General features: G+C 36.2%; 1 protein-coding gene across 5 annotated transcripts in view; it reads right to left on the reverse strand.

Annotated features, from left to right (window-relative positions):
- The window catches only part of ADAM10 (ADAM metallopeptidase domain 10), a 181,793-nt gene that overhangs the window by 42,218 nt on the left and 123,653 nt on the right, over positions 1–15,922 (reverse strand). For 3 of the 5 annotated variants that reach the window (XM_053594023.1, XM_053594025.1, XM_053594024.1), the window contains exons 6-9: positions 15,691–15,762; positions 13,011–13,160; positions 10,550–10,642; positions 7,322–7,505 (exon numbers count right to left, since the gene is read on the reverse strand). In XM_053594023.1, the coding sequence (XP_053449998.1) occupies positions 7,322–7,505; positions 10,550–10,642; positions 13,011–13,160; positions 15,691–15,762 (499 nt within the window). The remainder of the gene's footprint in view (positions 1–7,321; positions 7,506–10,549; positions 10,643–13,010; positions 13,161–15,690; positions 15,763–15,922) is intronic. The other 2 variants (XM_053594026.1, XM_053594027.1) reach the window with 1 other exon arrangement.

Here is a 15,922-nt window from a genome sequence, read left to right on the forward strand (position 1 = left end):
TTATCTGTACAGTGCTGCCAACCTGAGCATACAGTGGCAAGTCTGTAAACTTAATTGTCAGACACTACAGTGAGAACTGCACTGAGAACTATACAGTAGAACCTCTGTAAGCTGACCACCCAAAGGACTGCAACAAACTGGTCAACTTACAGAGGTAGTCAACATAACGAACTAGACCTACTATACTGTTAAGTACATGTGGTGCATATTTGGCCCATGAAAATTAGGTCAACTCAGGGTGGTCAATGTCAGGAGGTGGTCAACTTTGGAGGTTCTACTACGCTTTCTTTTAATTAATTTTATTACATAAAGACTTTTAATCTTTATGAACTTTTAGAAGTTCTTTAGTTTATATTTACATTTAAAAGGTGTCCCTGACAGATGTGGTGGCTCATGTTTAAAATTCCAGCACTTTGGGAGATCAAGGAGCAAGGATTGCTTAAGGCCAAGAGTTTGAGAACAGCCTGGGCAACATAGTGAAACCTTGTTTCTACAAAACATTTATTTAATTAGCCAGGCATGGTGGCATGGGCCCGACAATCCCAGCTAGTTGGGAGGAGGAGAGTGGTGGGACACTTGAACCCAGGAAGTCAAGATTATGGTGAGCTATGATCAAGCCACAACACTCTAGCCTGGGTGACAGAGCAAGAAACTGTCACTTGCTGCAGAAAAGAATCCTTATTTAATAAATGATGCTGGGAGAATTGGTTAGCCACATGTAAAAGGCTGAATCTAGACCCATAACCTCTCACCACTTATGAAAATTAACTCATGAAGGATAACAAATTTAAATCTAAAACACAAATCTGTAAGTATGAGAAAAATTCTTAATGATATCGGCTTGGGAAAGAATTTATAAAGAAGACCCCAAAGGTAACTTTCAGCAACAGCAAAAAATCAGCAAATGGAATCTGATCAAGTTTAAAAGTTTCTGCCCAGCAAAGGACACGATCAGCAAAGCAAAGAGACAATGTTCAGAGTGGGAGAAGGTATTTGCAAGCCACAAATCTGATACAGGGCTAATAAGAGAATCTACAAAGAACTCAGGCAAATCAACAAAAAAAGAGTAAACAACCCCATTAAAAACTGGGCAAGAGATACAAACAGAATCTTCTCTCATGAGGACAAATGGCCAAAAACACATGAAAAAATGCTCATTGCCCTTAATCATCAGAAAAATGCAAATCATAATCACTTTGAGATATCACCTAACCCCAGTAAGAATGGCCCACATCACAAGATTTCAAAGCGACAAATGCTGGTGTGGGTGCTGAGAGAAGCGAATACTCATGCACTATTGGTGGGACTCCAAATTAGTACAGCCTTTATGAAAAGAAGTATGGACAGTCCTGAAAGAACTAAAAGTAGACCTCCCATTTGATCCTGCAATCCCATTACTAGGTATCTACCCAAAAGTCATTTTACCATTTCCATTTGCACTCAAATGTTTATAGCAACCCAATTCACAAATGCAAAGATGTGGAAACAACTCAAATGCCTTTCAACACATGAATGGGTTAATAAATTGTGATACACACACACACACACACACACACACATACATACACACCATGGAATTCTATTCAGCTATACAAAGGTGGAGATTTTATATCTTCTGTGACAACCTGGATGGATTTAAAGAACATTCTCCTAAGTAAAGTATCACAGGAATGGAAAAACAAGTATCATATGTGATCACTACTAAATTAAACCCAGTAGATTAACAACTATATGCTCATTTGAACTCAATTAAATTCAAGAAGGGGGGAGTGTGGAAGAGGGGTCAGCAAGTTTTCACCAAAGAGAACAATGCATGGGTATTTGGCACACTTCCTAGGTGAAGGGAACAACTACAACTCAGACTTTGTCTTACAAAGGTAAACAATACAAACTAAGCACCTGTACCCTCATATTAATCTGAAATAAAACACCAAAAAAAAGGTGTCCCTATTAGGTATTTTAAAAAATATAATCACCAATTCACCTAATGAATATAGATGCAAAACTACTCAACAAAATCTTAGCCAACAGAAGAATAGAAAATCAAATATGCAATGTAGTCAATGCTAATATGAAGCCAGGAGACAAGCTAATTCATGCCCACATAGGAGAAAAACTCATTGAATTCAAGTTGGGAGAAAGTAGAACAAGGTGGGGGGAATAAGGGGAATTTGGGGTGCTCCCACTTAATGGGCACAATGTAGGGGGGTATGGCGCACCTTTTGAGTGTGGGACACAACTACAAGAAGGACTCTCTCTAACAAATTCAAATATTGTGACCTGGTGTTTATACCCTCATATTAACCTGAAATTAAAAATATAAATAAATAAAAATAAATTTCCCCCTTAAAATAAAATATAATCAAGCAAATTAGTGTATTCTGATAACTGACCAAATTATTTCAATACAAAGTTACAACTAACCTGCTAAACCATTTAAAAAGTCTAATATTTAGAATCCCTGATAAATCACATAATTCAAAACTGAAGGCAATTTAAAACAGATCTACAAGAAAGGAATAACAGTACAACTGTTGCCTCATTCCTATTAAATATAATGTTCGATAATAAAGCATAAATTTGAATTACTGGTACTATAAGATTTAGAAAGCTGAAATGAATAATGTGCTTCAAAGAAATCACTTTGAGATATCACCTAATCCCAGTGAGGGGTAATTTTGATGTCAGAAAACTCAATTAGTAATAAGAACTACCTGTAGTTCTCCCACTCTGAACATTGTCTCTGCTTTGCTGATCGTGTCCTTTGCTGTGCAGAAACTTTTAACTTGATCAGGTTCCATAAGTAAATTAAAAGTCTGAGCCATAGGCAGATTTAACCCAGAGAGGGATTGAAAACCTTGTGATATTCAAAACTTACTACCTTTTTCACATTGAAAACTGAAGAGAAAGAAATCACCAATCTGTGAACATTTAATATATTTTCTTAAGGTGATTCTACTTTTGAAGATGAGTCAGTCTCATTTCTAGAAACTAGAAAAGATATGAGTAAGTACCTTGTACATAACAATTACAGTATACATAGTTTTATTTATTTATTTTTTCTGAGTCAGAGTCTCATTTTGTCACCCTGGGTAAAGTGTCGTGGTGTCATAGCTCACAGCAACTTCAAACGCTTGGGCTCAAGCGATCCTCTTGCCTCAGCCTCCTGAGTAGCTAGGGAAATAAGAGCCTGCCTAGCTATGCATATTATCTTTTTTTTTTTTTTTGTAGAGACAGAGTCTCATTGTACCGCCCTCGGTAGAGTGCTGTGGCGTCACACGGCTCACAGCAACCTCCAACTCTTGGGCCTACGCGATTCTCTTGCCTCAGCCTCCCGAGCAGCCGGGACTACAGGCGCCCGCCACAACGCCCGGCTATTTTTTTTTTGTTGTTGCAGTTTGGCCGGGGCTGGGCTTGAACCCGCCACCCTTGGCATATGGGGCCGGCGCCCTACTCACTGAGCCACAGGCGCCGCCCAGCATATTATCTTTTTAAACAAATAGTAAACTTAGTATCTGCCTTTAGTGAAGACTTGTCATATGCAAATTGGTCAATACAGTACAGTCAAACTTGAATTAAGTATAGAAGACTCCACATTGCAAATCTTTATCAGTTTTTTTTTTTTTTTTAAGATAGAGTCTCACTTTGTTGCCCCTTGGTAGAGTGCCAAGGAATAATAGCTCACAGCAACCTCAAACTCTTGGGTTAAAGGGATTCTCTTGTGTTGGCCTCCCAAATAGCTGGAAATACTGGCACCCACCACAATGCCTGGCTATTTTTTAGAGATGGGGTTTCGTACTTGCACAGGAGGTCTTGAACTCCTGAGTTCTGGCAATCCATCCACCTCAGTCTCCCAGAGTGCTGGGATTACAGGCGTGAGCCACCCCGCCTGCCCCAAATCTTTATCAGTTTTATCATACTCTTAAAACTCAGATAATACCGTTCTGTATTTTTAAGGTGTAGCTAATTTAAAAAACATCATAGGCTCAGCGCCTGTAGCATAGTGGTTGCAGCACCAGGCACATACACCAAGGCTGGCGGAGTCAAACCTGGCCCCGGCCAGCTAAGCAACAATGAGAACTGCAACAGAAAAATAGCTGGGTATTGTGGCGGGCACCTGTAGTCCCAGCTACTTGGGAGGCTGAGACAAGAGAATCGCTTAAGCCCCAGAGTTTGAGGTTGCTATGAGCTGTGACGCCACCACAGTACTCTACCAAGGGTGACATGAGACTCTGTCTCAAAAAAAAAAAAAAAAACAACAGCAACATTAAAGTCATATATCAAACTGAGTGTACTTTTCTGAAATATAGCCTTTGTAATTTATAACTTTTTTATTTTCTTACCACCAGATCAACAGTTCAAGGAATATAATTTCTATACTCTCTGAATTATGATTATTGCTTATATGAAAGTTTAATGTTTGTTACAGACTCGGCTTGGTGCCCATAGCTCAGTGTGTAGAGCACTGGCCACATATACCAAAGCTGGTGGGATGGAGCCCAGCCCAGCCTGCTAAACAACAATAACAACTGCAACCAAAAAATAGCCAGGCATTATAGTGGGCGCCTGTAGTTCCAGCTACTTGGGAAGCTGAGGCAAGAGAATCACTTAAGCCTAAGAGTTAGAGGTTGCTGTGAGTTGTGATGCCACAGCACTCTATCCAGAGCAACACAGTCTCAAATAAATAAATAAATATTTGTTATACGCTAATAGTATATGTTGGAATAATTCAATTACATAGGAAGAAATAAAATACTATATATCTAATGCTGTAAGTTATGATTTAATTTTGTTAATGCTACAAGTAGTTCTGATGTCAGAAAACTCAATTAGTACTACTAAGACATCATAGATACTATAGCTAAACTATAACTCAAGATCAAGTAATTGTTTTATATTATAAATTTAAGACTTTACTACACATACTGATCATTGGAAAATACGAATTGTAAATGAAAGCTAAAATACGAATTGTAATGAAAAGAAAAATGCAAAATGGGAGGTGGCGGGACAGAAAGTCAACAATAGGAGTCTTTATTTTTCCACTTTGGTTGCAAAACACCTATCTTTGCTCATGAAGCATACAGAAAGTTTTCTGCTTCACCCTTGAATCTAATAATAAAAATACAAGTGACATGTCACACCATTTTTAATCCAGAACACTGCCTATTGCTACCTCAGCAAAATAAGCAAAATTACTAATGGTGGTCCAAATATCATAAACAATGAGACATAAATACGAAGTGTCCTCAAAACCCATAACCCCAGGCTAATCATGAGGAAAGCCATCAGACAGACTCCAAATGGAGGAGCATCCTATAATATGCCTGACCAGACCTCTTCAGAACTCCCAGGGGAGGAGGTAGGGATATGGGAATTCCCTAATCTGCTCAATTTTTCTGTAAATCTAAAACTGACCTAAAAAAATTAAAGCCTATTTATTAAAAAATTAAGTTGCTGATATTTGAAGACTTAGGAAAAATTTGACCAAGCTCCTACAAGGCCATTACATTCTACATGAACAATCTATAGTTAAAAACACAAAATAATAGGAGGTTTTTAGTTTAAGAACATAAACTCACTTCTTTAGGAGGAATTTTATGAGCAAACTTTAGAGACAAAAATATCAATCCTGTGGTTCTCAAAATTTAGTGTGCATCAGAATTACCTGGAGAGCTTGAACAAACAAAAATTATTAGGCCCCACCCCTACATTTTTTGATTCAATAGACTTGCACAGGGCCCATGAATTTATATTTTAACAAAGTCCCACGTGATGCTGATGTTGTTAGTCCATGGACCACACTCTGAAAACCACTTGCTTGCATGAGACTTCAGAACCACTATTAATAAATAATACACAAAGTAAAATCAAATCATTCCGAGTTTTTATAGTACTTGTTAATGAACAACAAAAAAAAAAGAAACATAACTTTGTGATAAAAATCATCCAAACTCGGGCGGCGCCTGTGGCTCAAGGTGTAGGGTGCCAGTCCCATATGCCGGAGGTGGCGGGTTCAAACCCAGCCCGGGCCAAAAACCAAAAAAAAAAAAAAAAAAAAATCATCCAAAGTCTTCAAGGAGAAAGGGTATAAAACATGAACTATCACAGGAAAGAGTAAGCTGTATAACCTGCTGACAATGCAAATAACAAACAGCACAGATTATCACAAAAAAACAAATATCCAAAAATATTGCACTATAATATTCAGCCCATGACATAAACTTGTACCTTAATGACGTCATGAAATTTGAATACACTTTAACACATGGAAGAAAAACAAATAAAGCCTTCGAAGTTGCAAAATGGATGTTCATTGCCAGCTTAAAAAAAGAGTAAGAAATAGGAAATACAGTACTGCTTAAGATCTTGAAACATGCATAACAAATCAAAGAGTAAACTAATTAGAATGGGAATAAGAAAAAGCTTGTCTTACTTTGGGATAAAAGTTAAATTTTTTTTTAAAGATAAAAATGAAATATCATAAGGAGAAACTGCTATATACATGTTTAGCTCAGAAGACAAGAGATTACTGATCAAACTCTGACTCAAAGAGTCAGGTCCTTACCATTCTTCTTTCAATAAATAAATTTTATTTCTCTAAACTAGACTACTAAACTTACCACGCTGTAAATCATAAGTCCTCCACCCTGTGGGTCTCCTACCCCCACATCAATAGAATGGGAAGGAGATTATCCTATTTCAGTGTTCTCAGTAACAGTACTTTTCAAGTCTAAAACAGAGACTTGGCACGGAGTTGGCCCAGGTGATGGTGATAGCAAAGCTGTGGGAACTGGTGGCTTCCTGCCTATATCTCTTTCCAGGTAACACTTCCCTTCCATTAAAATAAAGGCTAGAAACACAATAATAATAAAGGCAGGCTTTTTTTTTCTTTCTACCTGCTGCTCCTCACCTGAGTTTCTCCACACTTTATCTCACTACAGAATAGAAAGCAAGAGCACAGTTTTCTCCTTATGATTCTAAGTCCCCTATTTTAAAAAAACAAAGATTTATTAACTTTTGTGGAAAGATTATGTTTTCCTTTGGTTTTAGAAGTACCACTTTTTTCCATAAAATTATTTATTTTAGCTAGTGAATGGATATGGAAATGTCCATATTTTTCCCTGTACCAATTTCAAAATAAAAAGCTGTTTCATCTATTTTGCCATTTACATTATTTTTATGAAACTTACCTAACTCAAGTAGTGTAAATTAAGATATTGTACAGACTTTACTTTTTCCTATACTTGGAAAATTCATTCTGTCCTAAAAATTGCTTTTTGTTTCAAGTAGTAAGTTGAGACACAGTTAGATGAACTACCTGAAGGTGCTCCAACCCAAGCCAGACCAAGGACTCCATCATCAAAATCTCGGTCTGTGAAGACATAGGCCAAACAGTAGTCATCATGATTCTGCTCAGAATTTAATTCCAGGAACTTCTCCACACCAATATTTGGGAAACGGAAAGGATTTGTAGGGTCCTTCTCATCAGCAGTTGTATTGATCTAAAATCCAAAACAATAATTTAAATAAGCATTTAATGTTAGCAGAGCCTAGTGTCTCTCCTCACTTCCTTCTTCATTTATGTGGACAATATACTTAGGGCCTAATGAAAATCAGGTCTGAATTAAAGCTTTTTTTTGCAGTTTTTGGCCGGGGCTGGGCTTGAACCCGCCACCTCCGGCATATGGGGCCCGCGTCCTCCTCCTTTGAGCCACAGATGCCGCCCTGAATTAAAACTTTTGGTGTTGTTCCCACTGCCCCCATTCCTCAGCTGATCGCAGAAATCAAAAAAAAGAAAAAAGAAATGCAGGGTAAGAGAATTAAAATATAAGGTGTTAAATTTCTGAGCAAGTATTTACCAGATTCTTGAATACTAAACACTTAGGAAAAAGAACAAGTTTGCCTTTACAACCTCAAATAAAAGAAGTACAGTTTCTCAAATTCAATCATCTGAACGAGTCTCCTTCCATGCTGATCTCCTACATATGGTGACAAGTATAAAGATACAAAACTCTGTATTTTAAATAATTACTAGAACATAAGACAGATATTGAACTTGTAACAATTCTGCAGACAAATTATTTTCTTGGTTCTCCTAGTGTGAGGACTCACATGCGTTAAGTCCAATTAAATATCAAGTTCATTCTTTTCCTGAATGTGGGCAAGAATTTTATTTCCTAATTTCAACTTCTCTTACTATTTTAAGCTGAATTCCTCCAGAATATTTCTTTTGATACTTAGCTACTATACTCCTGGTAAAGGTTCCTCCTTCATCTGAAGAATATTTTAATACCAAACTTCATCAAAACAAAAGCTTTTACTTACTCTGCCTCCTTTAAGAAATCCCTGACTGTCCTCTGAAGTCCTAGAACAGTTTAGCTTTCCCCAGCTAAGCCAGGGAGTTGCAGTCAAAAGGGAAATGTATGAACGTAAATGGTTTTCCTAGAAAGCGAACTTTCAGTCTATCTGAAAATGTTGGTAGTAAAGGGATGAGATATAGTTGATACAAGGAGAACTAAAGCTTTTCTTATGATCTATATCCTCTAGTAAAACTAAGGGGTTCAAAAGCAGGATGGCAAAAACACCTTTGAGGACAACTGCCAAGAGAAGATTTCAGAGTGTCTGGTTTCTCCATTAAGAATTAACCAAAAACATTAGTTATGATAATTTAACACAAAAAAATTCATAAGCAAACACACTATGTATTATAGATAGCCCATTTTAATGACATACTGTAGATGGCTTTCCTCTACTAAATATGGAAATAAAATTCCCCGATAATTCTGTAATACTGGCTACAAATAAAAACTGCATCTAAATTTTAGTTACCTATATTAAAAATAAGGTGATTAATATTTAAATAGTTACTGATGATATGAGTTTTAAATTATTTAATGGGTCGTGAACAATCGTCAACATATAAAATATAAACCAAGGTTTTAATAAGAGTTACAGTCTAGAAACAACCAACAGTCACATTATTCATTTATATACATACATTTTTTCATAATGCAAATCATTTTACTAAAAAAAGTATTTCAAAAAAAAAAAAAAAAACTTTTAAAAGTGCTTCACAACATGATTGCAAGAGGGACTTTACCTAATAATTGCAATCAGTGTAACCTGGCTTATTGTACCCTCAATGAATCCCCAACAATAAAAAAAAAAATTAAATTAAAAAAAAAAAAAGTGCTTCACTACTAGTGAATGATGCCCCATGAATACATCAATGTACGCAGCTATGATTTAATAAAAAAAAAAAAAAGAAAGAAAGAAAAATAAAAGTAAAAAAGTGCTTCACTAAAAATTTGTTCTGGTGGGCGGCACCTGTGGCTCAAGGAGTAGGGCACAGGCCCTATATACCAGAGGTGGTGGATTCAAAACTGACCCCGGCCAAAAACTGCAAAAAAAAAAAAAACGTGTTCTGGAATTCTCTACTTTTCACTACTTAGCATTTTATTGCTCTGCCTACTAAACAGCAATATTTATGTCACTTATCACTTTTACTTGCTCACATAAGGGTTTAGTTGCTCTCAGGATACCTAAAAGCAGCTGACTCTGAACAGTTCTTATATTGTAAATCTATATTATTGAACAATCCAATTTGAGATTTAATCATACTACTTTTAAAAGTAAGACCTATGGCTATGTTATTAAATGTATGTACTTACTAAAATTTTCTAGCATATACTTTTTTTTAATCTAGCAACCACATTTTTTAGTACATGTGCTGCCAAAGCAAGCACATATTCAACCATATTTTTAAAAAGCTAGGAGAACATGAATGTAAAGGAACTCGATGGCAAACACTTTTTTTTTAACTCAGGTATTTATCTAGTTTATAAATTCTTAAAAGTTACACACAGAAAATTCAGAGAACTTTTGAAACAGTCAAATTTTATTAGTAATTAATACTTATTTGCAATTTATAACACTAAAATTATTCATCAGTGATCCTATGGCTCTGGATTAGCATTTCTCAAAAAGGGTTTTGCAGTATTTTAGAATTTCAGTTGTTATTTTTAGAAAAGTTTCCATGGTCAAAATAGTTTAGAAAAATACGAGAGTTTTTTTCCTGAAGGAATCCTCAAAACTTGATATATTTTAGTGTGAGCTGTGAATTTTGAGAAGATTACAATATTAATTGTTCATCCAACTTCCAATGTTATTAGTTTGTTTTTTTTTAAACAAGAGTCTCATTCTGTGCCCTGAGTAGAGTACCATAGCACCATAGCTCACAGCAACCTTGAGCCTCAGCTTCCTGAGTCGCTGGGACTACAGGTGCCCACCACAACGCCTGACTAGTTTTTCTATTTTTAGTAGAGATGAAGTTTCACTTTTGCTCAGGCTGGTCTTGAACACCTGAACTCAGGCTATCCACCTGCCTCAGCCTCACTGCGCCCACCCTTACAATGCTATTTGAACACTGGATCTATCCTCCTCCTCCTCCAAAGCACTGAGTGGGAAACACACTAAAAAAACACTCTGTAACACTATTCTAGTAGTTTTACTTTTTAAATGTTTGTAATTCTTTTAAGTTTCTTACTCTTATGCGTTTCACCATGAAACTGATGTTACGGATTCCAGAGAAGTCTGTGGTCTGGTAAATTGTATCAATTGCTTTAACGTGACTGGATATCTGTCGATTTAAAAAAAGAAAGTTTCAGAGGCAATGTTGAAATATGAAAAAGATTATGAATTTCCATTTCCAAACTCAAGAATTAATCATTCATATTCTACCACATTTAAATTTTAAAATGCCTACATCATAGATTAGATATATCACATACTGGACAGCTGGGCTGAGAAGAGAGATTCTGTGTCTTTTCCAAATTCTTCCCTGGACAAGTACAAACATGAACTCTTGTTTTTGTCACATAAAAATTTCGTTTCCTCATAAACATCCTACAATATCACACATCTATGCCTTTTCACATGCTTTCTATGCCTGTAGTATCTTTCTCTCGTTATCCTTTGAACTTCCCTGATAGTATCAGCATATTCAGTCATTCCCCAATTTTAATCTTTTTACTGCTATACTTGTACACATTCTGTAAGCTTTGTGTCTGACCACTCTCTATATACTAGGCACTGTTGTAGGTGCTGGTAATATAGTGGCGAACAAAATAGAAGTGGTCTTACAAATTTACAGAGGTTTACTCCAGTGAGGGAGGGGAGGGAGATAATATAAATATAAAAAAGGTATGTTCAGATTTTGCTAAATTCTAGGAGGAATAAACATGGTGACACACACAAAAGCAGTTGTCTACCTAGCTGACTCCCAAATAAGCTCTGACTTCTAAACCACTCTGTACACAACCGTCCCAACTTCATTTACAAAAAGCACTCTTGGGCGGCGCCTGTGGTTCAAAAGAGTAGGGCGCCAGCCCCATATGCCGGAGGTGGTGGGTTCAAACCCAGCTCTGGCCAAAAATTGCAAAAAAAAAGCACTCTTGCTACCATTTTTATGTGGAAACACGTATGTACCTTTTCAAAACTATTTTTTGAAGAAACTGTATAAATATAAAATAAAAGCATTAACAATAATTTCAAAGGTATCCCAGGCTGCCAAACATTGCTAATGAATGTCATAGGGTCCACCATAAATTCATGCTGTCCAGTCTTACCTGAACCTAGCAATCCCTTATCCAATTTTCACTACTTCTACTCCATTCCCAACAGTGGCAGCTCAAACATTTCTCCACAGATGATCATACTTCGTTTTTTTTTTTTTCAGAGTTTGTCTCAACTTTCTCCTCTTTTATTTCAAATTTCACTGTCTTTAATCATCTCTATCTTCCTCAAATGGTAACTCTTCCTTAAAGGATAACTTTTCTTTATTCCTGACTTCAACTTTTAACAAGATCTTCAAAGACATTGTTTTTCTTCAAAAGACATGGTAGATATTGAAGAACATCAGTATCTTTCTCTTATACATCTTACATTGTTCCTCTAATGAACTGTTTTCCTATCAACTTGTTCACATAATCTCTATATGCTCTAAATATATATATTATTACTCTATATACTCTATCCCTAAATATTCCATTTCATTTCTAAACCACCATTTTCCCCCTATTTTTCACTTTTCTTGAAACTTTTACTATCTCTGCCAAATTTACTGTTTTGGAATGTTTTCAGCCTCACAACTCTACTGAAACCTCACTTAAAGCTCAACAATAATCTTCTACAAACTAATAATCAACCACCTTTTAAAATCATTTTCTTTGATATCTCTACAATGACACAATTAACTATGTATTTTGTCTAAAACTTTTTCATTCTTTGGCTAATGCTACATAATCTTCTACCTGCTTAACTATTAAACTTTTCCTTACTAGTGTCTCTTCCTCATCCTATTCACTACATACAGATAATTTCCAGTTTTTTTCTCTTTCAATTTCATTCTCTTCCCTCATTTTTACTATCTCTTTAGTACCCTTCAATCTCATACAGAAAGCTCTGTATAAAAGCTAACCTTCCCCAAGCTTCAGTTCCACATTTTCAAAATCCTAAGGGAATGACCACCTGGCTTTTATACACATCTAACAATAAGCTCAACCCTACCACCTAAATGAATTCTATCATTTATACCAGTGGTACCTCCATCATCTCAGTCATAAATCCTTTGGATCAAAAATATATTCATCAAATTCTCACTAGGTACCTTCAACATGAAGAACATTTTGAAAGAAACCTTCAAAAACTTTATACTTTAATGAAGGCTGAGAACACACAAGTACAAATAACGACATTAACTCAGAAAATTCAACTCCCTTTCCAAAGTTAAGCTGCCTTCAGAAAATCACTTTCTTACACCTATCTTTTGAATGACATTGAAATATCCTAACTGATGTTTCAGTTACCTATTTACTTGTATATTTTATCACATCAAAACTGAAAATACTTTTCCCCCAAAATGAGACATACACTAACTCTTAAAGCATAGGCACTATAAAACAATAGAGAACATGAGAACTCTCCAAACAGTGCATTATTATAAATACCTGGGCAATCACAGCTTCTCGTGTTCCATAATATTTAAAAAATAAATGATCAGTCTGAATATAAAGCTGACATGTATTTTTTTCAGCTGAAGTTGTACGTTTTTTCCTCAGGAGTTTTGGACCATTAGCAGCATGTTCTTCTTGAGGTTTCTATACATCAGAAAGAGTCATTTCTGTAATTAGTGTTCTTCACTATTTTAATTTTATATAATTAATCCATATTATAAACAAGTTGATGTTCTACTTTATTATGTAACACCATAGGTATTTATGCTACCATAAAACATTCATAAACATCACTTTTAGTTTCATATTCTCCATATAGGTGATTTACTACTTACTCGAGCATCTTTTTCACTTTTAAATATTTTCAAAACAAAACTCTTAATATGTGTTCATTTAAATCTAAAGCAAGTTTATGAATTGCTTTCTTCTACCTCATATTCTAAAAGCCAATCTACTAACTAACCCTGTCATATTTATCTCTTGAATACCTAAGGAATCTGCCCATCATCTCTTCTCCCTACTCTTGCCCAAGCTACCAAGCTACTTCTTTACCTAGAATACTGCAATAAGATCAAATTACTCAATCCATATCCATATTGAACTTAAATCTATTCTCCATACTGAATCTTTCCAAAATTCAACTTTGAGGTTCGGCGCCTGTGGCTCAAGCGGCTAAGGCACCAGCCACATACACTTGAGCTGGTGGGTTCGAATCCAGCTCAGGCCCGCCAAACAATGATGGCTGCAACCAAAAAATAGTCGGGCATTGTGGCAGGTGCCTGTAGTCCCAGCTACTTGGGAGGTGAAGGCAGGAGAATCGCTTGAGCCCAGGAGTTGGAGGTTGCTGTGAGCTGTGATGCCACAGCACTCTATCCAGGGCGACAGCTTGAGGCTCTATCTCAAAAAATAAATAAAAATAAAATAAAATAAAATAAATTCAACCTTGAATATGTAACCCACACCTACAGTATATTTCAGTGACTTCCTATAACTCTGAGGATAAAGCCCTAAACTTTATATGCTCCACTAAAAACCAGCTATGCATGGCCTCTACTCACCTGTCCTGCTTCTCATTCTACATTACTTCATGAAGAGACCCTACGACTCTATTCTCTGTGGTATAGCTACACAAGCCTTCTTTCCAGTCCTCCACCACACAGTCTGTCTCCTGTTACAGGCTTTGTACATGCTGGTGCTGCCTCTTCTGATCTAGTTAATGTCACCCCTTATACCACTTCATAGTCCCATGTACAAATATCCCTTACATAGTGCAATTTTACATTTATCTGTGTGTTTGTTTAGTTAATTTCTGTCCCCACCCCTGCCACCATTATTTCAGCTACTAGAATATAACGTCTGGAAAGAAGAAACTATCTCTGAATTTCTTTCTAACTATACTATCACCTATCACAAATTTGGAAGCAAGCAGAAGACAGTATTTCTTTAAACAATTACTACTGCTGCAGAATGTGACCACTCAAAACTTGTCAACATCTAAATTTTGATGGCATAATATACAGAACCTAAATTGAATTTTTTTTTTTCTTTTTTTGAGACAGGGTCTTGCTCTGTTGCTCAGGCTAGACTGAAGTGCTATCATCAGATCTCATCTATTGTACACATTGTGAGGGTGTATAACATACCCCCTGGGGCTCTTTTACAACTGGACCTGTACCATGGAAGTGAGAACAATGTAATCTAAAAATCTGTACCTCCATATTAACTTGAAATAAAAATAATTTTTAAAAAGAAGAAGTGCTATCATCATAGCTCACTGCAACCTCAAACTCCTGGGGTTCAACCACCCTGCTGCTTCAGTCCCCAGGTAGCTAGACTACAGCTTGCACCAACATACTCAGCTAAATTTTCTATTTTTGGTGGAGACAGGGGTCTCCCTATGATGCCCAAGATGTTCTCAAATTCCTTATCTCAAGCAATTCTCCCACCTTGGCATTCCAAAATTATTGATGTAAGCCACCAAGTCCAGCCCTAAATTAACTTTTAAGCCACAACTCCTTCTCTCTTGACAGTTTCTTCTTCCTTGGATAATACCATGTGAACACATATCAAGTTAAAAATTGGTATTATACCTCTACACACACAAAAAGTATAACCATGTGAAATGAAAGATCTATTTGCTTCACTACAATAACCAGGTTACTATCTATGTGTATTTTATAACATCATGTAATAAATCTTAAATATACACAAAAAAGTAAATTTATTTTTAAAATATTTTGTATTAAAGATGAATACCAATACTACTGAAAAGGCTAGTTACTATAGTACTAAAAAGTACAACATTTGGGGGGCCCGTCCCCTAAGCATACCTTTAAATACTATTTTGCTCAGGATATTCATGATCTCTAGGTCTCCATAGAGTTTGTAAATGATTCGAACATTTAGAAACATTTCAAGTGCCCAGGTATTTGTTAAATGCAATTAGTATTTGTAATCATGTTATTCCACATAAAAAGCAATTATATGGGGCCGGGCACAGTGGCTCACGCCTATATCCTAGCACTCTGGGAGGCTGAGGCAGGTAGACTGCCTGAGCTCATGGGTTCGAGAGCAGCCTGAGCAAGAGCAAGACCTCATCTCTAAAAATAGCTGGGCATTGTGGTGGACACCTATAGTCCCCGCTACTTGAGAGGCTGAGGTAAGAGAAGCTTACGTCCAAGAGTTTGAGGTTGCTGTGAGCTGTGACGCCATGGCACTCTGCCAAGGTGACAAAATGAGACTCTGTCTTAAAAAAAAAAAAGGAATTATATGTTAATCTTGGCTGTTATTAAAGTTATGTATATAAAGCTCTCCATGCCAGAAAAAGAATGAACGCTTTAATGTAAAAAATACATTTTAAAGAAAGTTTTAAATTAAGAACTTTAAGAATTCAATCTGAAATATAA

The sequence above is a fragment of the Nycticebus coucang genome, chromosome 6 (genome assembly GCF_027406575.1).
Source record: "Nycticebus coucang isolate mNycCou1 chromosome 6, mNycCou1.pri, whole genome shotgun sequence".
NCBI lineage: Eukaryota > Metazoa > Chordata > Mammalia > Primates > Lorisidae > Nycticebus > Nycticebus coucang.